Source organism: Lemur catta, chromosome 19, assembly GCF_020740605.2.
Source record: "Lemur catta isolate mLemCat1 chromosome 19, mLemCat1.pri, whole genome shotgun sequence".
In the NCBI taxonomy this organism is placed as follows: Eukaryota; Metazoa; Chordata; class Mammalia; order Primates; family Lemuridae; genus Lemur; species Lemur catta.
In genome coordinates, this window is record NC_059146.1 from 27,960,694 (window position 1) to 27,986,850 (window position 26,157).

The 26,157-nt window shown below is 53.1% G+C and overlaps 2 protein-coding genes across 3 annotated transcripts; one reads left to right on the plus strand and one right to left on the minus strand.

The window, feature by feature from the left end:
• Positions 1 to 362: 362 nt before the first annotated feature.
• Positions 363 to 5,522, minus strand: ZNF526 (zinc finger protein 526). Of its 2 annotated transcripts, none has more exons than XM_045531579.1 (3): positions 5,430 to 5,522; positions 3,111 to 3,210; positions 363 to 3,017 (listed from the first exon to the last, which is right to left on the minus strand). In XM_045531579.1, the coding sequence occupies exon 3, from the start codon at positions 3,000 to 3,002 to the stop codon at positions 1,002 to 1,004; it is 2,001 nt and encodes a 666-aa protein (XP_045387535.1). In that variant the 5' UTR covers positions 3,003 to 3,017; positions 3,111 to 3,210; positions 5,430 to 5,522; the 3' UTR covers positions 363 to 1,001. The 2 variants fall into 2 exon arrangements, with proteins under 2 accessions (XP_045387535.1, XP_045387536.1); XM_045531580.1 differs by lacking the exon at positions 5,430 to 5,522 and adding an exon at positions 5,252 to 5,317.
• Positions 5,523 to 7,123: 1,601 nt separating this feature from the next.
• Positions 7,124 to 23,624, plus strand: DEDD2 (death effector domain containing 2). Its single transcript, XM_045531581.1, has 5 exons — positions 7,124 to 7,316; positions 7,921 to 8,287; positions 9,771 to 9,890; positions 13,228 to 13,368; positions 22,412 to 23,624. The coding sequence occupies exons 2-5, from the start codon at positions 7,960 to 7,962 to the stop codon at positions 22,801 to 22,803; spliced, it is 981 nt and encodes a 326-aa protein (XP_045387537.1). The 5' UTR covers positions 7,124 to 7,316; positions 7,921 to 7,959; the 3' UTR covers positions 22,804 to 23,624.
• Positions 23,625 to 26,157: the final 2,533 nt, after the last annotated feature.

Below are 26,157 nucleotides of genomic sequence, written 5' to 3' on the forward strand. Positions count from 1 at the left end.
AACTGTTCACTGTTTTGTAGTTGTGAATAATTGGACAGTCTCCAAATATACCAAGAGCTCACCCTTCTCTTGGAGGCAGTGCTATCCGCCTCGAATATTCTTTTCCTCTTCCACTAGCAGATTCCTATTTTTTCCTCAGGGATTGCCCCTTCTGACTCTGAGAGTCTGATCAGGAGTCTTTGACTTCTGATCTCCCACCATGGAGGTCTGTTCCCTGCTCTGGGATGCCACTGTCGCTGCACATCCCCACCACAGTCCTAAGAATCCCTAGGCCTGACTCATTTCTGACCCCCGCATTGCCTAGTATATGGGAGGGAGGCCTAGGACACACAACCTATTAATAAATGAATCAATGAGACACATTCAGAGAACCAGCCATCTGTATGTACTTGTGTGTGCTCCTCCTACCAGACTGTGCGTACCTCCTGAGGGCAGAGCCTGTGTCTGACTCATTGCTGGGGCTCCAGCATCACCAAGTCTGGAGCTGAGTGCCTGAGTACCTGTGGATTTCCTTTCACATTGTCAAAATCGAGATGAAGTCAAGTGCCCTCCTCCACCAGGCAGAGCCCAGTCCTGGGTGCCCAAAGTCCAGGCATGGTTAAGGGCTGGGGGGACAGGCAGAGGATCTTAAGAGGTATATGAGAGTGCCCAGCACAGACTCTGCACGTGGTCAGTGCTCAGTAGAGATTACCTGATGTTGCTGGGCACCAGTGTGATGCAGTGCAAAGAGCCTTGGCAAACCCCACTTTGCAACACAGCAGGGTGACCTGGTATAGATCATGTCGCATCTCAGAGCTTCAGTTTCCCCTCAGGCAGAGAAAGATGACAAGAGAAACCTGGCAGGGTTGTTCTGAAGTGTCAGTGGGTAAAAGAGGTCAGGGTGGGTCCTGGCACATAGTGGGTGCCAGATCAAGCTTGCCAGAGGAGGGGTCCTCTCTCTTCCAGAGGTATCCACACTCACTGTTGCAACCAAAACCTTTTATTGTTGCTCTTCAGCTGTGTCACACGAAAGCTGTGTCCAACTGCAATAGCCCGCCTGCTTCACTGGCCCCTAGGGCAGCCTGGCACAGCTGCAGCGTGTCTTCAAGTGCCAGTGGCTGGGATGTCTCAATGATGGCGATGGTCTCCCCCAGCTCTGTGCACATGATAGTCTGCTGGGGCTCAGGGGGTGTGGCAGGAGGTGGTGACCTGGGAGGTTGCAGTGTCATAGTCCGGGCTCGAGCATGGACCCGCTGATGCAGTCGAAGGCCCGCCATGGCGCGGAACCAGCGGCCACAGGTCCCGCAGTAGTAGGGGCTCTTGTTGTAGAGACCGGTGATGGGGAGGCGGGGCGCACGGGCAAAGGCGACTGGCCGCAGGTGTAGCCGCCGGTGCTGCTGTAGGTTGGAGCTCTGAGTGAAGCGCTTGCCACAGTCCAGGCACTGGTAGGGACGCACGCCTGTGTGGGTCAGCTGGTGGCGGCTGAGGTTGGCCAAAGAAGCAAAGGTTTTGCCACATGAGTGGCACTGGAAGGGCCTCTCACCTGTGTGTGTCCGCAAGTGGTTGCGCACATGGATCAGTTTCTTGAAACCCTTGCCACAAACCCCGCAGCGGTGCCGCCGCTCAGGGGGCCCATGTACCGCACGCCGGTGCCGGGAAAGCCTGGAAGCCGAGGCAAAGGACTTAGAGCACTGTGGGCAGGGCAGCTGGGCAGGTGGGGCAGGGGGCGGCGGTGGTGGGGTGGGTTCGGCTGGAGCTGGGGAGGCCGTTGCTGCCATGGGAGGCGCCCCGCTTTTGCCGGCGTGAGTGCGCCTGTGGTAGAGGAACTTGGTCATGTTGCTGAATGTCTTGCCGCAGCGACAGCGATGCAATGGGTTGGCAGTGTGGGCCCGCCGGTGGGCCACCAACGTGAGTTCTGTGCCAAAGCCGCGGCCACAGTCTACACAGAGGTAGCGGGCTTCACCGCGGTGCAGCCGAAGGTGCTGCTCTAGCGAGGCTGCTTTCTTGAAGACCTTGGAGCAAGTCGTACACTCGTGTGTGCCACCTACATGAGCCCGCCCATGAGCCAGCAGCCGGTTCGCTGAGCTGAAGCTGCGCTGACACTGACTGCAGTGGAAGGGGTGGGTTGCTGATGCTGGGCCACGAGATGCCCGCCGGTGTCGCCGGTGTGCCCCTACTGAGGTCTGGTGCCGGGGACAATCCCCACAGCCCTGGGCCCAGCCAGCTGTGGACTTGTCATCTCCCATAACACCATCATCAACCTCTGCCACCACATCTTCCTCATCCTCTGTCTCTTCATCATCTTCTTCATCGTCATCTTCCTCCTCCTCCTCCTCTAGCCCATTATGCTCTTCTTTCTCTAGGGAGTCAAAGTGGGTGCCCTGATGCTCCAAGAACTCCTCAGGGGTGGCACAGAGGGTAGAACACTCAGGACACTCATAGGGCTCCATCTTGACTTCAGGTGGTGGAGGGGGTGGAGGCGGTGGTGTTGGGGGAGGCAAAGGAGGTAGCACTGGTGGCTCAGCTGCTGCAGCAGAAAGGTGCAGGGCCTTGCGATGAGCCACCCACAGTTCAGGGGAGGGGAACAGCACCTGGCAGTCCCCACACTGGTACTGGATCTGGCTTGCAGACTCCCGGAGGTGGGCGTCCTGGTGGGCCAGGAGCTCACAAGGGGAGAGGATGAGCTGGCTGCATTCACCACACTGGAAAGGCCCCTCCTCAGTGCCTTGCACTAGCTCTGGCACCAGGCCAGCATCCTGGGCGGTCAGTGCCTCTTCCTCTGAGCCAGCGAGCATGTGCTGCTCCTGGTGTGAGAGGACTTCCTCCAGGGTGTTATAGAGGCTGCCACATTCAGAGCACATGAACTGGTGGTGTTGGAAGAAAAGGGATGAAGCAAGGGCCTCCCCCGGTGTCATCTCAGTCACCTCGGTTGACATCTCTGTCATCTCCCCTGACATGGGTGTTGACATTTCTACTGCCCCTGGTGACATCTGTGTTGGCATCTCAGCCACCTCCTCTGCCATTGTGGGGACGGCAGCCTGGAGAAAGAGGGATGGAAGCTGGTGAGGCACTAGGAACCTGAGGGGAGAGGGGCAGATCTCATGAGTTTGCCTGCCCATCCCATTACTTACCAGCTGCTACCAATCAAGAAGTCTTACTTCAATGTTACGCCTCAGTCTTCGATGATCCTGTGTCTTTGAAGCCTACACAGGCCCCGTGGCAGTCAGGCATCTGCAGGAGAGAAAGCACGTCTCAGCCTGGCCTCTGATACTGCCCTCTTCACCCAGAGGGCCAGTCATACCCTTTCTGAGAACATAACAGCCTTTGCCTGCTGTGTAGTTTCCTCTTTGTGCAATACCTTTCTTCCTTCTCTTACACAAACACACAGAGGTACACTAAAGTGTTTAAGAACATAGGCCCTGGGCTGGGTACAGTAGTAGCTCACACCTGTAATCCTAGCACTCTGGGAGGCTGAGACAGGATGATCGATTGAACTCAGGAGTTTGAGACCAGCCTGAGCAAGAATGAGACCGTCTCTACTAAAAATACAAAAATTAGCCAGGCGTGGTGGCATGTGCCTGTAGTCCCGGCTCCTCGGGAGGCTGAGGCAGGAGGATCGCTTGAGCCCAGGAGTTGGAGGTTGCTGTGAGCTAGGCTGACACCATGGCACCCTAGTCCAGGCAACAGAGAGAGGCCTTGTCTCTCAAAAAAAAAAAAAAAAAAAAAAAGAACATAGGCCCTGGAACCAGACTGCTCTCGACTTAAATCTGAGCTCTACCACTTATTTCCTCTCTCTGAGATTATTTTCTCACCTGTAAAATGGCCCAAAAGTAGTACTGACATGAAGTCCCTGGTATTTGTTAAAGGTCAGCTATAACCATTACTTGTAGTTTTCCAGAAAGGTTGTTTTTGGACCTTAAGTCTTTGATGCTGCTATGCCCTCTGCTAAAAAAGTTTTCTCCTTTTTTTTGTCCAGCAAACTCCTACCCAGCACCTTTTTTGTGAACCTTCTCTGACAACATCTCTACATCCTCAGGGTGGTGGCCACTCCTTCCTCCTTGGGGTTCCCCCTCCATGGGGTTCCTATGGTATCCTGTGCCACCTCTCACATAGCAAATATCATAAGCTTGGGCTGGCATCTCTGTAGCCCTCACTGGACTAAGAGAGCTTATGGGTCTGATTCATTGTAGGGGCTCCAGTTATCAACAAAACCAAAGACCAGGGACAAGAATTTTAACTTTCAAACTTCACTCTATGTATCCCACCTCCTGTTCTACTTGTGTGAGCTCAACCCAACCCAGGCCCCTTCACATAGCGGGGCTTGGAGTCCATTCAGCAAATGACTGCCCCCTCCCTGGTCTGACAGCTAATCTTGTGAATCCATCAATCTCCACCTTCTTTATCTCTTCTTCACCTCATTTGTTAGTGCCTGAGGACAGGTGGAGTTTAGCTTACAGCCCTGAATGTAGAAGTTTCTCATATTAAGCTCCCAGAGGGCAGGAATTTTAGCCTGTTCATCACTGGGGTATTTCCAGTGCCAAGCACAATGCCTAGCACACAGTAGGCACTCAGATAGTGAATGAATGATGCTCCCTCAGGAAGTAAGGCCCTGGGAGTTTAACTGTCTCTGTGTACATTCCACTTCTACCAGACCAACTCTCCAACTAGACATGAATTCACATAATATACAGCCCAGTATAGACCCTGCTTTCTGTTGGTGCCCAATAAATACCCCTTGAGTAAATGATTCACTAAAAGCCCAGGAGCTAAACTTTCTTTATCTTCTGTTTCAACTCCCTCACTAATTTTTGAGTTGCCAGGACCCTGGATACAACAGTTATTCCATAAAAGATCTTCCTGGAATTGCTCAACCTGGGGCCCAAGAGTTCCATTTTTCCTTGTTTACAGCCCCACTCCAAACAGAGAACTCCCTTTCCAGCTAGGCCTGGTGCTTGCTGCAAAGCTTGTACAAACAGGCACCCAATACATGTCTCTCTAGAAGACAGCCCGGGAGGCCTAAAATTTGCATTTTCCTCGTCTACATTCCGCTTTCCCAATCTTGGATTGCGAACTACTAGGGAGAGGAATGGGAATTTTCAAACAGCAGATCAGCAAGTCCTTCCAGGAAGGAACCCCCACCAGTGACCTGGAGGTTCAATTTTCCCGCTGCACAACCTTTTCTTCTACCAGACTCATCTCGGCAGCCGGAGAGTTCCCTGTAGGGCGTTGGGGGTTGGGTGGGGGGCGAGATCAAGCGTAGGGTCCTGCACACCTCAGCTCAACCAACGCTCCGGAGCATACAGGAAGGAGCGCTCTCCTGCCACCCTGCGCCGCTCCCGCCCTAGCGCAGGCCCCAAGGCTTTTAGACCTCTGGTGTCCCCTTCGTTCTCCCTCCGCGCTCTCTGTACGCCCAGAGCTCTCTTCCTCGGCTCACCCAGCGGTGCCCTCACCAGTTTCTCTCGCCTCCTGCAGCCCCCGCGGCTCTTGACACAGACCCTCGGCTCCAGGCTTGTGGGACCCCTCACTATCCACACCTCCCATTGGGAGGTGCCCTTACCCGTGGCGGCCAATCAGAGCCGGTAGCGCAGGGCTCGCGCCCTTGCGCCTGCGCGTTGACGCTCAGGCGCGGTTCCAAGAGTTCTCCACGCACACATCTGTGCCCTGTGGGCGGGGCTGGGGCGAGGAGAAGCGCCTGCGCAGTTCTCCCTGGCCGCTCCTTTCCTAGACTCTGAAAGTTCACTAGAATGAAGGGGGCAGTCTGGGAGAGCGCGGGCCGGTGCAGTGGACTGGGCGGCGGGAGACCTTGACAGATGTCATTTCATAGCTGAAGAGACTGAGCATCTCTGAGAGCAAAGCTTTGGAGCCAGACACTCTTGGGTACTTCTCCCGGCCTCAGTTTTACTGGTGTAAAGTGGGCTTGAGTCGCATCCACCTCAAAGGCCGTTGAGGGGATTGGACGATGTCACACAGGTAAAAGCACTCAGCACAGGGCGTACTACACTGCGAGTGTCCACTATAACCCATCTAACAAAGACGTAATCCCTCCTAGTTTGTAAAATTGCTTTCCAGTCCCTCCTACTCTTCGTTTTATTTAATGGTAGTCACTTATCCGGCGCCCACTGTGTGTCCCGCCCAGGAGTGTGCTTCCGTAGGTGACCATTGCCATCCATCTGTTTCACAAGTAGGGAAACTGAGGCCCAGAGAAGCGATGGGAAGGGATTCCTCTGAGGCCACTGCTGCAGATCAAGCAGAGCCAGTGTTGGGTCAGTGCCAGGCAGAACCCAGGTCTCCTACCTTCCAAGGGGAGATAATTACGGGGTTAGGAACTGGTCTGGGGAGGGGACCTATCTTAAACACGCACAGGCCCTGACTTTGAGTCACCTAAGTGCGGGGCGGGGCGGCCGTCACACCCAAGGCCCCGTGGCAAGGAGACTCACAGATACCCTGACACCGCAGCCTCTATGCTGACTTCCCCGACAGACCTGCTCTAGTTGGTGCAGGTTAGGGAAGGGGCATCCGGGCTGCTCTGTGACCTTAGAGGGGCTGTTGTGATCCTGGGTGGGGATGTCTGACTGTGATGAAGGGTCATGATGGATGCCATTGGGGGCTACACAGTCAGGGTGGAGGAGCTTATTGTGATTTATAGGAGGTGTCAGTATGAGATGAGGGCGTCTTGGTCTCTATCAGGGGAAGAAACTTATAGATGGCGGCGGGGTTTCTGTTGAATAGGGGGAGTGTTCCAGTTGGGATCATGAGACATCACAGTTGAGATGTAGGTTCCTGGTTGCCACTAGGAGTGAGGAACAATCTAATGAAAGAGGAGTGTCCAGGTCCCGATCATAAGAGGCCCAGGCGCCCCTGGGAGCCAGGCATGTTGTGATTGTGGTCCTTTTCCACGGGCAGCTGGGGGACAGTGGTAATGTGGGCGTCCAGGTCGTGATGACGAGGGGGCTGTAGTCCATGAGAAGAATAATTCCAAAAGGTCGAGACATTGGGGCCACAGGGACCCGGTGGCTTAAGTCACGGGCGGGAATTAGGGACCCTGAAACCGGGTAACACATTCAGCCCCAGAGGTAGCGCCGCGCTCGCTCTGCGCAAGCGCAGCACAGGCAGGCCGGGCCGCTTCAGTTGGGGGGCGGGTAAGGCAGCCCAGGAAGGGCGGGGCTTGAAGGCCTCATTCTGCGCTTGCGCTCAAGGGGCGTGGCGGTCGCACCTGCGCGAGTTGGGGGAAGGAGGAGGGGCGAGGTGACGCAGGCGTAATAATAGAGAAGGTGCCAGAAAGATCCAAAACAAGTGGCTGCGGCCGTCGCCCAGGAGTCTTCGGACGCCGGAATCCGGTGAGGGTGTAGAGAAGCCTAATGGCGACCGGTGGCGAGTAGATGGAACCACCTAGGCTGCGGGGTGAGGGCGGGACCGCCCTTGTAGGGCGAGGGGTCGGCTTTGGACGGTACCACCTGTGTGGAGAGAGGGCTGCCTCGGTCCGTCCCACTTGTAGTGAGCAGAGGGTCGCTTTCGGGCGGTACCACTTGGATGGGGCCGCGGGAGTAATCGGACGGTACCACTGGGCAGCCGCGGGGCAAGTCCGGGCGGTACTACCCAGAGTCACAGGGCAGCGGGCAGGGTGGCCCGGGATGGGCCCTGGGCTTGTTCGGGCCGCAACCCTGGGTCGGGTCTGAGGCTGGCTGGGAACGTACCACCTGGGCAGGGGCGTTCAGGCTCTGCGGCCCGGCTGGTCTGGACGAGCGGGGTCTGGCGTCTCGACCTGTTACTAGGGGACCTCGGGCGAGACCATTCCCTTCCGGGGGAGGGGGAGGCTGGGCCGAGTGGGGGTGTGGGAGCGGCCCTGCCTGGCGCGGCAGGGTTGGGGACGCGCATTGGCGGTGTGGGGGTCGGGCCCCCGCGTCGCTGACCACTGCCTCCTCCCCACCGTGTGGGTTCTAGGCCTCGGTTCTGAGCTTGTTCCGCCTCCTTCCCCCGGGAATGGCGTTGTCTGGGTCGACCCCGGCCCCGAGCTGGGAGGAGGATGAATGCTTGGACTACTACGGGATGCTGTCGCTTCACCGTATGTTCGAGGTGGTGGGCGGGCAACTGACCGAGTGCGAGCTGGAGCTCCTGGCCTTCCTGCTGGACGAGGCCCCCGGCGCCGCTGGCGGTTTGGCCCGTGCCCGCAGCGGCCTGGAGCTGCTGCTGGAGCTGGAGCGCCGCGGGCAGTGCGACGAGAGCAACCTGCGGCTGCTGGGGCAACTCCTGCGTGTGCTGGCCCGCCACGACCTGCTGCCGCACCTGGCGCGCAAGCGGCGCCGGCCAGGTAGGGTTGAATGGGGGGGTGCCAGACTTACGGTGAGGAGAGGGCCTTGCTCCTGCTGGGCTCCCGTAGTGCCTTGATACCGACAGTGCCATATCAGCCTGTGTCCCATGCCACTCCTCCTTTTCCCAGAATATTAATGAGAAACACGAGAGGGAGGAGGCATGACTTTGGGAGGGATGAGCTTGTAGAATTTGGTCATGTCAATAATAATGTTTATGGCTACTGTTTATGGAGAGCTTGTTCCATGCGAGGAGCAGCTGTAAGCTGTGTGTGAACTGTCTCCTTATATTTTCCAAATAATTCCACGAGGAAGTCCTATTACTCTTTGCACTGCATAGAGAATAAATATAGAGAAGTTAAGCAGCTTGCCCACATATAAGAACTCAATGTGTGTACCAGGCATAAGGGATATGAGGTGTGGTGCTAACAAGGAGTTTGTTCCGTGGAGTTTGCAGTCAGTCGGGCAGCGAGACAATAAAACATATAAATAGCCAACTTACTTTTAGATGTTGTTGTAGAGAGACTAAAATTAATGGAATGGAGAGACTTGGGAGGGCAGCAAAGTGAAAGGAGGCTGCTTTAGATTGGATAACCCATGAAGAGCTTTCTGAGAAGATGACATTTAAACTGAGGCTGCACTGCCAGCCATGCATAGATTTTGGGGGAGAAAATTCCAGGCAGCATCCAAGGCCTGAGGTGGGAATGAGCTTGGCATCATCAGAGACCAGTGTAGCAGGAACAGGGGGGACCCGAGCAAGGGAAGAGAGGTAGACGAGAAGCCATGTCATGAAAGGGCTTGCAGATAATGTAGCTAGAAAGTGTGGGAGCCAGCATTCAAACCCACCTGGTTTATCTCCAGAGTTGATGCCCTTAATCCTCGTGAGGGAAGTGCTCCTGGAGGATAGCAGTCTTGAGGTGAGGAGCTGGGAAGGTTTCAGACTGCCACTAGCCCTGTGCATGCATAGGTTTTTGAGCCCCTGGCTAGGTCACTAGAGGTGCAGTGGCTAGGTTGGGGAGGAGAGATTATGGGCTTCCCTGACCCAGAGTAGGCCCATGGGGTTTAGATGACCAGGAGAAGGACAGCTCTAGGGAAGGGCTGACAGTGTTTTGGAAAAATATGTCTGAGGGTCCGACTGTAGAAGAGAAGATTTGGGGAGCCTGCAGAGAGGCCTGCTTACTCCTTAGGGCCTCAGGGAGAGCTGGGAACAGGGGGCGTTGGGGGAAAGGGCCATTGCAGGGATCCTGATGATGCCTACTTACAGTTTGAGCTGTGTAGACATGGGTTGGCTAGCCCCAAGAGGTGAGGAGTCCTCTGTCTCAGGAGGCATCTGAGCAACCTCTGGGCAGGAGGTGTTTGAGAAGGAGTGGATATTTGGGCTCTAACTTCTGGGGAACTTAGGCACCCTGTGGCTCAGGCTTTCTTCTAGGGGTGGACTTGGCGGCAGGAGGCTGAATGCTTCTTCCCTTTCTTCTCTTTCCCTAGTGTCTCCAGAACGATACAGCTATGGCACCTCCAGCTCTTCAAAGAGGACAGAGGGCAGCTGTCGTCGCCGTCGGGAGTCAAGCAGTTCTTCAGATTCTCACCAGGGTCAGTGGGAGACAGGTGAGCCCAGCTGAGTGGGCATGAGGGCAGTATCCCTCTCTTCCTTCTGAACTTTGCTGAACCTCCTCCTGAGGGGGCCTGAGAGAGTCTTTCTGTCTCATTTTCACTGTATGTGTGTGTTTATTGCTACAGAAGCACTATTCTGAAGCAACATACAGAATTGTTGCCTGTGGTTTCGTATTTCATTTAAGTGGCGTTACATTGTGGGTATTGTTTTGTGCCTGGCTGCCTTTGCTGGACATATTTCTGAGTTTATTCATATTCAGTACCTCTGATGGGTTTCTTTTAATTACCATGCCCCAATTAATTTATTTAATCTCTCCCCACAGTTTTTTCATTATGTAGAATTTCAAACATACAGGAAAGTTGGAAGGTTAGTACAGTGAACATCTACCACTCAGATGCAATAATTATCAACATTTTGCTTTACGTGTGAATGTATATATGTAATTCTGGTGTTTTTGTTGAAATCTTTGAAACTAAATTACATCGGGATGCTTTACCTCTAAATTAGCAGGCATCTATGAAGAATAAGGATATTCTGCTAGACCCCTTTAAGACTGCTGTCTTACCTGAGAAAATAATTACTAACTCTCTGATATCCTGATGGTCCATTTTCAAATATCCCAAGGTTGTCTCAATATTCAGAATCCATTCATGGTTGTTATACATTCAGTTGTTATGTTTCTTTAATCTTTTACTACATAGACCAGAAACTTTTCCTTGCCCATACGTTTTTGTTTTTTCTGATGACATTGACTATTTACCCTATGAGGCCAGTTGTTTTGTAGCATGTCCCAATTATTTCTGGATCTGTCTGATTATTTCCTGATGGAGTCTTTCAACTTGTCCAGCTCTTCCCCTGTATTTTCTGTTAAGTGGGAATTGTGTCTGCAGGCTTGGTCAGATTCAGTTTACACCACATTTTTGGTAGGAATACTCCTTGGTTAATGCCATCTGCTTCATATTGGAGCACATCACAAGGCATCTAAGGTCTGGTTTTCCCTATGTGAGTGGGAACGTTTGATCACTTGGTGAAGGTGGTGTCTGCCATGTTTATCCATTGTAAAGGGACATTTTATTCCCATTACAGTTAGTAAACAACCTATGGGGTGATACTTTGGCACATCCTGTTCCCCAACAGCCATTCATCCAGTGTGTTTAGCATCTGTTGGTGAGCCCTGCCTGAAGTAGTTATCACCTTGATATTTGCAAAATGGTGACTTTCTAATTCTTTTTTTTTTCTGTCTCTATTATACGCTAGAATCCTTTCATTTCTTCCTCTTCCTCTCTCCCTCTTTTTTTTTTTTTTTTGGAGTGTCACTATGGATTCATGCATTATTTATTTACTTTGTTGTAGTCAATTAGTCATTCTTCATAAGGTTCAAATTGGCCAGCCTCTGTCTTTCTGACCTGTCTCCATCATTCTTTGGGTACCTCCTGCTTTGTGGCACTGTAAGATGTCCTGGACTCACTTGGAACTTCCCTTACCAGCCCTAGCATCAGCTGTTTTTCAAGGAGCCTTGTTTTTTGAGGCTGTGGTATTTGGAGACCAAGATCTAGGTGCTGAGTATGTAGGCTCTTTCAATGAAAAAAGCTAGAGATCTTGCTTTTTTTAAAAAAAAGTTCCTATTAGGGGTTTTAATTTAAAGTTAACGTTACAAGGACTTTTTAATACTAAAAATCATTGCTTTTAGCATTGAGATATGGATTTATTTGCTTTATTTTACAACAATAATAAAATAAAATCAAAGTCAGTACCATTGCTGAGTATTTCTACTGAATGAAACATGACATTTATTTGTGGTTCTTTTTGTTCTCTGAGCATATCCCACTGAAAGTTTATAGTCGGTATGTTCTTCAAGTTACTTGAAATAGTTCTTTTTTTTTTTTTTTTTTGAGACAGAGTCTCACTCTGTTTCCTAGGCTAGTGTGCCATGGCGTCAGCCTAGCTCCCAGCAACCTCAAACTCCTGGGCTCAAGCAATCCTACTGCCTCAGCCTCCCCAGTAGCTGGGACTACAGGCATGTGCCACCATGCCTGGCTAATTTTTTTTTATGTGTATATTTTTAGTTGTCTAGCTAATTTCTTTGTTTTTTTTTTTAGTAGAGAGAGGGTCTTGCTCTTGCTCAGGCTGGTCTTGAACTCCTGAGCTCAAACGATCCACCTGCCTCAGCCTCCCAAAGTGCTAGGATTACAGGCGTGAGCCACCAGGCCCAGTCTGAAATAGTTCTTTTCTCTGAGTATTCATGTTACCAATTATGTATACAATTGGGTTCATTTGTTTCTGTTTGTATTTGCCTGAAATAGTTCTTTTCTCTGAGTATTCATGTTACCAATTATGTATACAATTGGGTTCATTTGTTTCTGTTTGTATTTAATTTTATGGTTTGTTTCTTTTTAACTTGTTGAATATGTAAAGCAGTAACCTGACTCAAAAGTCAAAACTAAAGTATAAAAAAGTTATTTTTAGACACGTCATTTCCGCTGTTGCCCTTCTCCCCAAATAGGTCATCAATTTCATTCATTTCTAATTTGTCTTTCTAGTGTTTCATCTTGCAAATATATATATTCTTACTTTTTCTCCTTTTTTTTATTTTTCGTTTTTTTAGAGGCAGAGTCTTCGCTCTGTCACCCAGGCTGGAGTGCAGTGGCACGATCATAGCTCACTGCAGCCTCCAACTAATTCCTGGGCTCAAGTGATTGATCCTCCTGCCTCGCTGGGACTACAGGTGCGCACCACCATGCCTGGCTAATTTTTAAAATTTTTTGTAGAGACAGAGTCTCAATATGTTGCCCAGGCTGGTCTTGAAATCCTGACCTCAAGGGATCCTCCTGGCTTGGCCCTCCAGGGCTTCCAAAGTGCTGGAATTACATGGAGCCCAGCCATTTTTTCTCCTTTCTTATGCAAAGTGTAGCATCCTGTGGATACTTATTTTGTATTTTCTTGCTTTATTTCCCTAAACAATCTATCCTGGAAACTACTGCATATTCCTATTTCTTCTTGCCAGATATGTTGTTTTCAGGTTTTCATGATTATAAGTGATTGCCCCTGTGGCTGCTGTCATGCCCATGTCCTGGTGTCAGTGTGCAAAGAGTTCACTAGGGTCAGAGTGGAGTGGGCCTGCTTCATGGTGGGGTGTGTTCCTCTGTCCTTCTAGATGATGCTAGATGGTACTGAACTCCTCATCTTCCAGACAGGGCCACTGAGACACAGAGGCAGAGGGGCTCACTCAAGGGCTCAGCACTGAGACCACCTGAATTCTTCCCTGGACACCTGCCTTGGCGCTCCAGCTGTCATCCTGGTCCTCAGCCCACCACATATTTTTCCCCTCAGGCTCCCCACCAACGAAGCGGCAGCGGCGGAGTCGGGGCCGGCCCAGTGGTGGTGCCAGACGGCGGCGGAGAGGGGGTCCAGCTGCCCCCCAGCAGCAGCAGGAGCCAGCCAGGCCTGCCTCTGAAGGCAAAGTGACCTGTGGTAGGTGTCTGGGGACCTTGGGAATGTCCGTATAGTGCCCAGAGCAGGCTGTAGAGTCAGAGGGTAGGAGAAATGGCCTGGGATTTGACACACTTGGCGGAGAGGCTGCAGCTCTCATTCTCCCATTGAGCACAGAGGAACTCTTGTCCTTTCTCTTGCCATCTTGTTTGTCTACATCCTGCCCATGGTTGAAGGACCTACTTGTGGGCACCTCCTTTGGGGAGCCTTCCCTGCCAACCCCCCCGCCCTAGTTTCATTTGTTTATTCAGCAAACTTCTGCAGGGTGTACTTATTCTACAATCATTTCTTGTGCAGTGGTGGAACATCACAGGGGTTAAAGAAACAAGGACCGTGGGTCAGGCTGCATGATTCACATCCTGGTCTTGACACTCACATAGGCTGCCTGACCTTGGGCAGGTGGTTGTACCTCTCTTTGCCTCAGTTAGCATATCTGTAAAATGAAGCTAATAATGGTACCTCCCAGCTAGGGTTGTTGTGAGAAAAAACAAGTTGACCCACTTGAGACAGTGCCTGGCTCAGGGCATGTGCTAGGTAAGGGTCTGCTGTGATCCTCGCTGTTGCTGTGCAGCGTGCTTGGAGCAAGACTGCAGCAGCGAGGTCCCTGCCCTTGTGAAGCTGGCCCTCTGCTCAGGTGACACACCGGTGAAACTGCACATCATTGTAGACAGTGATAAGTGCCACAAAGAGAGGGAGGGTGGGGAGCAGATGAGGGAGCCAAGTGGGGCTGCGGCTGGGCCTGGGAGGCCGTGGGGTGGGGGTGGGATTTTGGATGTTACTCCATGTGTCCACTGCTATAAGAGGGTTTTAAGTAGGTGAGTTACGTGATCTGGTACTTCTTTTTCAAGGAGCTCTGACCCCCTCTGGAAAATCAGTTAAGTGAGTGAGGGTTTCTGAATTGCCCAGGATAGTGCTGGGCATCCAGTATGTTTGTTATGTGTGTGTTACGTAGATTAAATTATATGGAAGCAGGGAAATGAGTAAAAAATTTGTGAAGTCCAATGAGGAGAGGGCAGAGTTCTGGCCTGGAGTAGTCAGGGAGACATGAGAAGGGGTGACTAAGGAAATAAGAAAGGCTTTTGGACATAAGGCTGACTGCAGACAGGTTGGGATGGGTGGGTTGGAGGCTCTGCTATGGAGACTCATGCTCAGACTCACCCTTGAGAAATTCCACCTGGTCCTGTGGGGAGAACACAGCCATGGGCGCCTCCCGCCCCATCTGTGGTACTCCCTTCTCTGAATTGGGCAAGCCTGGTGTTGCAGAAGGGATCGGATGTGGTGTCCAGGCTTCTGGAGTTTCTAGGCTGTGGGGGACACAGACGAGGGAAGTGGCAGCCATGCTGGTGTGACAGGTGCCACAGGTAGTGTGAGCACAAGGGCCCTGGGGTGTGCAGGGAGCCCTCTGGCCAGCCCCAGTTTCCCTGTGGAAGTGCCACCTCCAGGACAAGCTTGAGGAAGCTGGAAGAGGAACTGGGGATGGCATTCCTGGCACAGTGACCCATCCATACGGAGTGTCCACAGCGTGGGATGTGCTCAGGGCTGAGTCAGTCTGCTGTGAGCAGAGGCTTTCTGGGTGAGAGCAGGGGGCAAGGGGCAGGTAGGGGTCCTAAAGGTTTGGACTTTATTGTGGTGCAGGAGGGAGCCATGGAAGGGTTCATTTGTTAATTCCTTTCGCTAGTTTTTATTAGTATCATCTCTGTGCCAGGCACTGTTCTAGGCATTGAGGACACAGAATTTGACCAGGTGAAGAAAATCCCTGGCCTTGGGGAATTTATATTATAGTGGGCAAGACAGATAACTCGCGAATAAGCCAGTATATCATGTGACATCAGCTAGCGAGTGCTCTAAAGAAACACAAAACCGGGGAGCGGGCAGAGAGAGCTGTGCACTCTGGAACCGGGGAAGCACCTCTGCGGAGGGGCTGAGACCGCATTTTGGGATGGGAGGAGGGAGCTTTGGGGGACCTCCGGGGAGCACAGGGAGCAGCGGGTGTACAAGGAGGAAGGGTTCAGGGGAGGAGGCTGATGTGGAAGCTGGAGGTCAGGAGACTAAGGAGGAGCTGGTGAGATGCTGAGGCTCAGGGTGGAAGATGAAAGCTCTGTGTCCCCAGGAGACCTAAGCCTGGGAGTGCTTCCTGCTCCCATTTGCAGAGCCTTCTCCAGCCCGCAAAGCACCCATCCCTGCCTCCTCCTAGTGCCCCTCATGGCCCTCCATGCAGTGGGCATCACGCCCACTTCATAGTTGAGGCTACAGATGTCTGTGTTGGGTGCCATCGGGAGGAATAGAGCCAGCCCTGGGTCTTCAGACAGCTCCCGGCTTGAGGGGCAGGGCTTGAGAGGGTGGCTGCCGGGTGGTGACTGTCTCCCAAGTCAGAGCCACCAGGCTGGCTGGGCAGGTGAGGGAGTCACTGCCTCAGGGAGGACAGGAGCAAGCTAAGGGAAGCTTTCAGGTCTTTTCCCTGAGGCCAGGAGATTGTTACCCAGGGTGTGGCTGGGGCTTGATGGGAATAAGCAGGTCTGACTGCTGACTCACCAGGCAGGGTGGGGCTGGAGTGAGGCTCTCCCCATCTGGGCCCCTGTTTTCCCTTCTGAGAAATGGAATGGCTTACCTTTAGTGAGGCCAAATGCCGGACATGGAAGGAGCCCCTCCTAATTGGTTGTAGAAGAGGCCTGCCGATCTTACTTCTCCTTGCCTGTAATACCTGGAGGGTTTGGCCCTCCACTGCCCTCCATTGAGGGGTAGAACTAGACTAAGCTCTCAAGCGCCTGAAGGTGTGAGAAGGAGAACTTGGGGATCGTGGGCTTGCACACAGGATATCTGAGTTTCTGTGTCCCTCTCAGGGTGAGTGCTAGGCATGTTGCTCGCCTGATCTTGAATTCTCAAGACAGCCATTGAGGTAGGGGTGACTTCCCCCATTGTGAAAGAAGGAAGCAGGCTGGCAGAAAGGAAGTCACTAGTCCGAGTGGCAAGGGCAGAGCTGTTCATATGTTTATTCCTTGTGGAATATTATATATTCCATATGTATTTATAGAGCACTTCCTACATGCTAGGTACAGCAGGGATGGAAGGCCTTGCCCTCACTGAGCTTGTGTTCTGGTGGGAGGAGAAAACCAGGAGACAGAGATTTCAGATGTCAGGGGAAGGGTGTTCCAGATGGACAGGACTGGAGGAGCAAAGTCCCAAGTGGGAGCGTCCCAGTGGTGCTTAAGCGGGGGTGGGCAGGAAGCGTGATGGAGACTGGAAAGGAGGCATGATGGGCTAGCAGGTGAGGCAGGAGAGAGCCTGGTGAACCATGGTCTGGGCTTTGCATTTTTTAAAATTATGGCAAGTATTAATAGTTGGAAGATTTGAATGACGGGATCAGCTTTGCTGCTTGCTGTCCCCCACAACTTTTTTTATGGAAAATAGAGCAAAGCAGGTTTGACAGCATAACGAGCCCTCGGGTCGCCATCACCAAACTTCAGTAGTTGTCAGCTCATGGCTGAGCTCATCTCATCAGCCATGTTATTTTGGAGTCAATTCCAGTTTTATCTGTAGATGTTCCACTGTGTATCTCTAAAAGATAAAAATTCTTTAAGATGTTACATCAAAAAAATTAATAACTCCTTACTATCAAATATTTAGTCAGTGTTCACATTTCTGATTATCTCATAAATACTGGTTCTCTTGAGTCTCTCCTCATCTTAGGATTGCCCACCGTCTGCCCCCCAGCCCCTTAAATTGTACATGTTGAAAGCAGTTGTCCCGTAGCATTTCCAAAAGACTGGATTTTGCCAATTGCATCCTGCATTAGAGTTGATTTAATGCATTCTCCTGTCATCTGTATTTCTCGAAAATCAGATTCTGGTTTGATGTTTTTCTTTTTCCCAAGCTCACTTCCAAGGGGGTATTGTGCTCTTCCATCAGGAAGCAGGCAGTGGCTGCCTGTCTGTCTTTGGAGTTAGAGGCAGCTTCTTCTCATTGCTGCAATTCATTAGTTCAGTTGGAGTTGAAGAACTTTACATGTGACATGATGACCCTGGCTTCATTTTGGGGAAGAGACAAATGTGGCAAACGTGGAGGCAGATGCTTCGGAGGGTCCCCCTGTTGTCCAGAAGAGGATGGTGCTGGTCTGGCGTGGCAGTGTGATGGGGCCTTTCACTGAAGCACGCTGGCTGCCTCTGCACCAGGGCTGGAAACTCCCCTCCAGCCTGTGGGAATACAGGTCTGCCTTGTCCCCAGGCCACCCAGCTAGGAACTCTCGAAGGGAAGACCTGAGCAAGGTTCATCACTGGGCTCCCAGACACACCCAGCACAGGGTCTGGCACCCAAGTTTGCTCACCCAGCCCTGGAGCCTGCTCCCTCAAAACTCACCCTGGTCTCCCACTGGGAAGTCCCTCCTACTTCCCTCTGTGTCCCAGTTGCCCCAGAAGAGAGACTGACAGGGTATGGGGGACAAGAGGGTGCCGGGGCCCACCTGAGTGGAGGGAGCAGGAGCAGCTCTCCCCTCTAGGAAGTCATACCTTGCCCCCAACCCCTTGACAGGGAACATTTCCCCACAACTGTCAAAGTAGAAGCAATTCAGCCAGCCCCCAGCCCAGAGCACACGGGTGCTGGGTGCTCCTCCTGCCTCATCCCTCACTGGCACACCTGGACCAGTCCATCCACTTCCCTCCATGCCTGCTGCTCCCATTCTAGACAGCCACCTGTGGCCCTTCCCTGTCTGCTACTGTGGCCCCATTCCTGCCAACCTGCCACTTCCACCAAGCAGCTTTAGTTGCCTCTGAGTTGGGAGTGCCTGTCCTTCCTATATGCCAGGCACTGGTCACTGCTGCTTCCTTGCATTCAGCCATGCAATCTCTAGTAGCCCCACATGAGCAAGTCCAGGGGAGCCTTGTTTTGAAAGGAGGCCACTGAGGTGCAGAGAGGTGTGGTTGCCTCCTGAGGCCCCGGAACCATGGTGCTCTGCTGCTGAGTGAGACCACAGTGCCTGGCTTGATTGCCATGTTCTGGCCACACACCCAGCCCATCAGCTGGGAATGTCCCAAGTTCTCTTTTTTTGGAAACAGAGTCTTGCTCTACTGCCCAAACTAGAGTGGCATTATTACAGCTCACTGCAGCCTTGAACTCCTGGGCTCAAGTGATCCTCCTGCCTCAGCCTCCTGAGCAGCTGGGGCTACAGGCTTGCGCCACTATGCCCAGCTAATTTTTCTAATTTTTTTGTAGAGACAGGGTCTTACTGTTGCTCAGGCTGGTCTCGAACTCCTGGCCTCACGTAGTTTTGCCACCTCTGCCTTCCAAAGTACTAGGATTACAGGTGTGAGCCACCATGTCTGGCCCCAAGTTCATTTTTTTTCTCTGGACTTTCATGAGTGCTTTTATCTCTTCTGGAAGTGCCATTCTTCCCTTCTCTCCTGTTTTACTGTCTAAACCTACTTGTCCTCCACATTTCACTTCAAATGTCATTTCCTAGAGAGGTCCTCTCGGATCCTTTGAATCTAATTTATAACATGCCCTATGTAGTTTTCTTTCCTGGCCTTCAGGATGTCTTTTAATTACATATTCATGTGTATGGTTGTATGAGAGGCAGCAAACAGGGTAGGGGTAGTTCAGAGCTTGGGCTCTGGGGCCAGGCACCTCAGATAGAATTCCAGCTCTGCCAGTTCCTATGTTTGTGGTCTTAAGCAGATGACTCAACTTCTGTGCCTCAATTTTCCCATCTGCAGAAAGAGTAATAACAGCATCATTTTTATAAGGTTGTGGGGATGATCAGAAGGATCAACAGAGCTGGGCAGAGTGGCACGAACCTGTAGTCCCAGCTACTCAGGAGGCTCAGGCAGGGGGATCACTGGAGCCCAGGAGTTTGGAGCTGCAGTGAGCAGTGATGACACCACTGCACTCCAGCCTGGGGGATAGAGTGAGACCCCATCTCTTAAAAGAAAAAAAGCCAACAGATGTGAAGTGTGTAGTACTGTGCCAGCCCATGGTGAATACTGTGTAAGTGTCACCTGTTGTTATTTTAGTGAGAGATGAAGCATGTGCTTTAGGGCAGGGATGGAGCAGAAGCTCAGAGAATGCTCGTCTTCTCCTCTGCCTGGTGGAGCCTCCCTGTCCTCTCCCTGTGTGTACTCTGATTTTGTTTTCTGGATCACAGGTTGGACTCTGGTCTGGTGAAGGATTTCCTCTCCTGTAAACAGGGGTAACGAAAGTGCTCTGAGGATTAGGTGGGCTGATAGGAAGGCCCTTGAGTAGGCCTGGCATGCAGGGAATGCTCCCCAAGTATGGGTTACATGTCTCCCTGTCCCACACAGCAGGGCCCCCGTGTCACCCTAGCATGCCTGGCACTCACTGAATATCTGTTGAATAAGAGATTGAGCAGGGACACATTTGAGTCTGCCCTGGCCCTGTCTACCCCCGAAGTGATGAGGGCTCTGGTTGAATAGACAGGTAATTTATACCACAGGTCCAGTACCAATCCATGCCGAAGAGAAGGGTGAGCTGGGAGAGGATGTTGGGTTCTGGGAGCTGAGCCTTGGGGATGTTCTGGATGGAGGAGGTGGACGGATCATTTTGTCAGTGAGTAAGGCTTGTGTTGGGAGTACTTTGTTGTGACTGGAGGGAAGGGTATTGGAGGAGTTGATGAAAGAGGAGCTTGGCTCAGGGATGCACTCGAGAGAGATGAAGGCCTGGGTAGGAGGCGCTGGGGTAGAGAGGTAGGTGTCGAAATCACAGTTCCTGTTTCTGGGTGCCTTCTGTGTCGTAGGCTCTGAGTCAAGCATTTTACAAGTTGCCTTATTTAATCCTCATGACTCCATCGTGCAATAGGGACCTCTTGTTTGTCTGTTTTTCAGATGGGGAAACTGAGGCTCAGAGAGGTGAGGTCACGTGCTCAAGGCCCTAAAGCTAGAGAGTGGCAGAGCTGGGACTCACCTCAAGGTCTGTGGGACTCTGCCACCTGGCTCTGCCACTGACCAACCCTGTGTGGCCTTGGACAGGTGCTGCTCGTCCCATGTTGATCAAGAGCATGGCCACACCGAGGGCACAGGAGTCAAGGATGTGGGCCCACAGGGCTTATCTGGTCCTCAGGATGGAGGCAGCTGGGCCTGAATGCTGTGGGAGAGCATGGGGGCTGAGGCTGGGCAGTCTTCCCTGGGCCTTGAGTGGAGACGATGGGATTCCCCAAGAGCCAGAAAGAGGAAGGGTTTGGGGTGGGAGGAGGAAGTGGGTGGGGCTGAGAAGTCATCTGGGGTACCTGCCTTCTGCTTTCTGCTTTGTGGCTGGCTGACATGGTCTGTGAAAGGTTAAGGGAGCCCACATGAGACTTCCCTTCCCAGAGCCTCAGTGTCCCCATCTGTCAAACGGGCTGAAGGTGGTCCCTGCCACACAGGGCTGATTATGCTGAATCTCCAAGGGTCAAGCATTTGTTACATCAGAGTGGATGGCAGCTGCCATTCTGGGAGCACCCACTGGGCACTGTGCACAGTGCTAGCCTCTTCCTTTCTATCCGTTGATCTCTTTTTATTACTCTTTATGGCAGGGATCGTTCCCTGGTTTAGGCAGGAACCTGTGCTCATAGAGGTGGGGACTTGACCCAGATCACACAGTGAGTGCCTGAAGGTTCCTGGGTTGGAATCAGAAGCCTGCTGTCTGGGGCATGGGAGGTTAATTGACCTCTGTCAAGCACGGCCACTGCCTGGCATTGTGATTTGGGCAAGTCACTTCACTTCTCTTGGTCTCCATTTCCTTACCTGTGAATTGGGAGTGATAATAGGGCCTGCTTCACAGGGTTGTTTGTGGATTAAATGAGTTCATATGATTCAAGCACTGGAGTAGTGCCTGGCAGATAGCACTCTGGTAGGGGTTGCCAGCTTCTAGCTGATCCTCAGGATGGCCTTGTTGGGTGTGTGGCGAGTGGTACTGTTACTAGTCCCATTTCACGGATGGCAATTCAGAAATCCTAGAGTAGAGGTGATATGCCTGAGTTCATGTTTGCAGGGAAAGCCTCAGAAGTGCTGTGTCCTGTCCCCTGTGCAGAGCTACCACCTCATTTGGGCAGATTTGGGTAGAGTTGTAAGTGACAGAAACCCAACTCAAACTGGCTCAAGCAAAAAAGGGTATCGATTGTAGCCAAAAATCCTGGCAAGGTGTGATCCTGGGCGCCCATGATGAACTGAGGAATCGTTTTCAATCATTGGCCCTGTATAGGCTTCCTTCTCTTCTCTCTCAGCGGCACAGTGGCCCCCAGCAGCTCTGGGCTTACAGCCTACTATCGTACAGCCTCCGTGGAGAGAGAACGCTTGACTCCCAGTAGAGCCAGCACAGGTCCAGCCTGGAGTCTGCTGGGCCTGGTCAGGCCCCTGTGCCTCCCTGGTGCCTGCTTGGGAGGGATGGGGATGTGGTTGGCCCCATGTGAATCTCATTGGGGGGTGGGGTGTGAGGCTGGTTGCCTAAAGGCAAGTTCATTATTTCATGCATTGGTTCTTTCACAAATACATATTGAGCACCTACTGTGTGCCACAGTTCTACAAGTGAACAAAACGGACAAAAATCCCTTCCTTCAGGGAGCTCCCATTAGTGGGGAGGCAGATGGTAACAGGATAGTAACCCATAGAGTAGGTTAGAAGATGCTAAGTGCCTTGGGCAAAAACAGCGTAGGGTGGGGGGGACCTGGGCATGGCGTGGGAGGGGTGGGTGGGTGCCATTGTAAATAGGTTGGGTGGGGGTGCGCCTCCTTGGTAAGGTGGAGTTTGAGCAAAGACCTGCAGGAAGTGAGGGAGCAGGACCTGTGGAGGTCTGGGGGAGAGGCAGGGCCAAGGTGGAGCCGCCTGGTGGTTGGGGGAGCAGCGAGGAGGATGCGAGGTCAGAGAGGTAACTGAGCCCAGACCACAAGAGCTGCGGAGGCTGTCAGGGCGCTGCTGAGCTTGGGTGTGGCCTGCGGAAGGGGGCTGAGGGAGGATCCTGCCTGAGGAGGCTGGTGGGAGGAAGGGCGGTGTTCTGTGTCAGCCCCTCCCTGACTAGTTTCTCCTTCCCCCCCTACTCCTCACAGACATCCGGCTCCGGGTTCGAGCAGAATACTGTGAGCATGGGCCAGCCTTGGAGCAGGGCGTGGCATCCCGGCGGCCCCAGGCGCTGGCGCGGCAGCTGGACGTGTTTGGGCAGGCCACTGCAGTGCTGCGTTCAAGGGACCTGGGCTCCGTGGTGTGTGACATCAAGTTCTCAGAGCTCTCCTATCTGGACGCCTTCTGGGGTGACTACCTGAGTGGTGCCCTGCTGCAGGCCCTACGGGGCGTGTTCCTGACTGAGGCCCTGCGTGAGGCTGTGGGCCGGGAGGCTGTCCGCCTGCTGGTCAGCGTGGACGAGGCCGACTATGAGGCTGGCCGGCGCCGCCTGTTGCTTATGGAGGAGGAGGGGGGGCGGCGCCTGACGGAGGCCTCCTGATCCCGGATCTGGCAGGACTGACCCCACCTCCGAGTCTCCGGGCCACCTTCACCCCCGGAGGACAACCATCTCTGCCCCTAGTGGACTGTCACTTCAGCAGCTCTGAGGACTATGACAGGACCAGGATGGCACGCCCCTTGACAGCCCCCTCGCACAGGATGTGGGCCCTGAGGCCTAAACCACTTCCAGCTGAGTTTCCTTCCCAAACTCCCCCCACCCCTGCGTGTTCCCTCAGCCTCTGGCAGCCAGGAGCTCCCGTATCCCTGAAGGGAGGGAGGCATAGCCACACACCAACGGCCCCCAGCACATCCTGTCTCTGATCTCTAGCTGTCTGCACATGCAGACATGCACACACATACACACTGGCCCCTCTGAAATCTTCCCATGGCCCCTGCCCTGGCCTATTCCATACACTTCTTTGGCCTAAGGGCTTCTCTCTCAGGATCTCTGATTTGACCACCCCCAACCTGGACTTCAGCCACACCAGTGGGCACTGGAGCTAGGGTGCTCATGGGGCCTGCTCACCTTGCTCACACATCTCTAGCCGGGGCTCTGCCCAGCTTCCACACACAGACTCAACTCTCCTCACCTTCCCTCTGCTTCCCAGAGCTAGACAAAGGCTTGCACCCAGACCCTCACATGTGGGTGTTGTGGCAGCATCAGACCAAAGCCTGCTGTTTCCCGTGGGGCCGGGGCCGGGGCCGGGGCCAGGACCAGGAAACAACTGCCTTCTTGGAAAGGCAAAGGCTTGGGGGCTGATGGGAAAGACCTTTCTCAAATGGCACCAATAAAACTGCCCTGGAAGGGGGCATAGGTGGGCATCAGGCTTTCAAGGACTCTTTTTGTTTGTTTTTAATTTTTCTTTTTGTTAGAGATGGAGTCTTGCTGTGCTGCCCAGGCTGGCCTTGAACTTCTGGGCTCATGTGGTCCTCCCGCCTTGATAAGTGCCTCCCAAGTAGCTGGGACTGTAGACTTGTGCTATGACGCCTGACTTTGGATTCTTGATGTGCTAGGATAAGGAGTGTTCCTGGCCCAGTGTTAGGGGCTGGAGGGTGGGCAGGATGCTGAATCACCTGCCATCTGCTACCACATGCTTGTCCTACTCTCTGGGCCTCAGTTTCCTCATCTGTCAAAGTAGGAAGTACAGTACTGCCTTGGAATTATAAATGCTTCCAATGCTGTTAACATGCTTTGCTCCTGTATGTCCAGGGTCGGGGTGGGGGGTGGTTCCAGGATTTTTAACTAGTTCAGTGAGGTGGGCTGGCTACCCCCAAGGCTGATGGAGCCCCAGGGTTTGGAAGTTGGAAGATAGGCAGCCAGGAGTTCTCTGCCTGGAATTCCTCTTCCCATGGCTCCCTATCCCTCACACCTTCTGGGCATTCACCTCCTGTTAAATATACTTCTTTCTGTTCTGTGGCTACAGCTAAGGTTGTGGCCTCCTGCCCTTTCCCCACCCCTGGTGTAAGGGCTTAAGTTTCTTACACAATACCCAGGGTTTTCTTTCCTGAGAGGGAAGGAAACCTGCGTTGGGGAGTTAGGGGTAGGGTGGGCAGGGATTCCCAAGGACCAGCCTTTCCTGTGGGGAGGGGTATGCCTGCCCACACCTTGGAACAGGGACCCTTGGCCTGTGCTGATACACGGGGATGGAGTGGCAAGTCTAGGAGGTGAGTCCAGTCCAGGAGCCAGGGTTTGGTCCAGCCATCTGCTATGTGATCCCAGATTCTGCCTTTACCCTCTGGGAGGGAGCTAAGTTCTACTGGACACTTATTCGAGATCTGTGTACTGCTCAGCCACCCTGTGTAGGATTTTATAGAAAATGGGCTCAGGGGAAGTGATTTGCCCAAGGGATAGAGAAGCAGTGAGATGGAGACTATTTCTACCCTAGTGATGGCAGGTAGGTGGGGGAGTGAGGTGAGAATTCTATTTCCTTGCGTGGACCATTCCCTCGAGCTAGAGGGCTCTCTTCGGCCTGAGAGAGAGAGGCTTTCTTTTCACGACCTCCTAAGATTTGAGGCTCTTCTGTATTTAGGGCTACCCGTGCTTAGAGGTGGGAGCTGCTGCTTAGCCTCTACTAGACTCCCAACTATGGGGCTAAATTCCAGCACCCGCCTCTCAATGCCTGAGGATTGTCCCTTGCCGCTTTTGAGTGACGGGCCCCGCCCCCTGGCTGGACGCGTCCTAGGCTCCGCCCCCTGTTTCAGTTCCAGGCCCCAGGCCCTGCCCCGTACTCTGGGCCCCTCCCGCCGCACTCCTCTTTCTCTGGCACGTGCCTGCTGGACGTAAGGAAGCCCGACCTCGCGGCTGCGCAGGCGTAGTGGCTCCGGCAAAGTGGCGGGAACCCCGAGGCTGCGTCTCTCGCCTCCAGAGCCTCCGTGAGCGCATGCGCTGTGGAGTTTGCGTGAGCTTGTCAGAGCTTTCGCCAGAGGTGCAGAACAGACCCTCGAGGCCCAGAAGTGGGTCAGACCCAGGTCTTGAGGGCAACTGAGGGAAGTCAAAGAGCTTCCGAAAGCAAGAAACAGGATTCTGTGGGGCAGGGCGTGGGCAGGCTGCGGCCGCGGGAAATAGAGGCCTGCGGGAGCTCAGAGGAAGGCAGGCCGTGGTTCCACAGAGGAGAGGAATCTGGGGCCGGCCCTTGAAGGATGAGTAGGAGTTCAACAGGATGACAGAGAGGGGGCGTTCTAGACAGAGAAAACAGCCCTTGCAGACGCCCCGGCGCATTCCTCAATGGGATGTAGAGAGACGGATGGACAGAGTCAAAGGTAAGTGGAAATGTAGAGCCAGCCACCCGCTCCTGAGGTCGCAGTCATTTGCGCCCGGGTTCTTCTGTGTGGGAAGCAGGAACCGGCCTGCAGACAGACATGACCCTGACAATTACAACGTAAAGTGGTAATATGAGGCAGGCCCAGTGTGCCTTGGGCCTGGCAGCACATGTCCCACGAGGCCTCCTGTGTGCCAGGCCCGGAGCTGGACCCTGCTGGGGGCCCTGAGAGGACTCCAGCCTGGGTGCTGGCTCTGGAGAGCTCCTGTTCTGGTGGGTGAACCAGACTGGGACACAGCGGCTCACAACCCAGAGTGGTCAGAGCCGTGACTGAGCAAGTGGCAGAGGCTGGAGGAGCCCAGAGGACACTGAGAGGAGGGACACAGGAAGGTGTCAAGGATTGGGAAGCTCCCTGTTGATTCTGTCGAAAATTACCACCAACACCAAGATACATATTAGCTGTGAAATATTCAGAAAAGTGCGTAAGACATAAAGGTACAGTTATTACTATTATTGTAAAACACCCGTGTCATCCATGCCAAGAAATATATTACCAGGACCCCAGGAGCCCCCCGCCCACCTTTCTGTCATGGGCT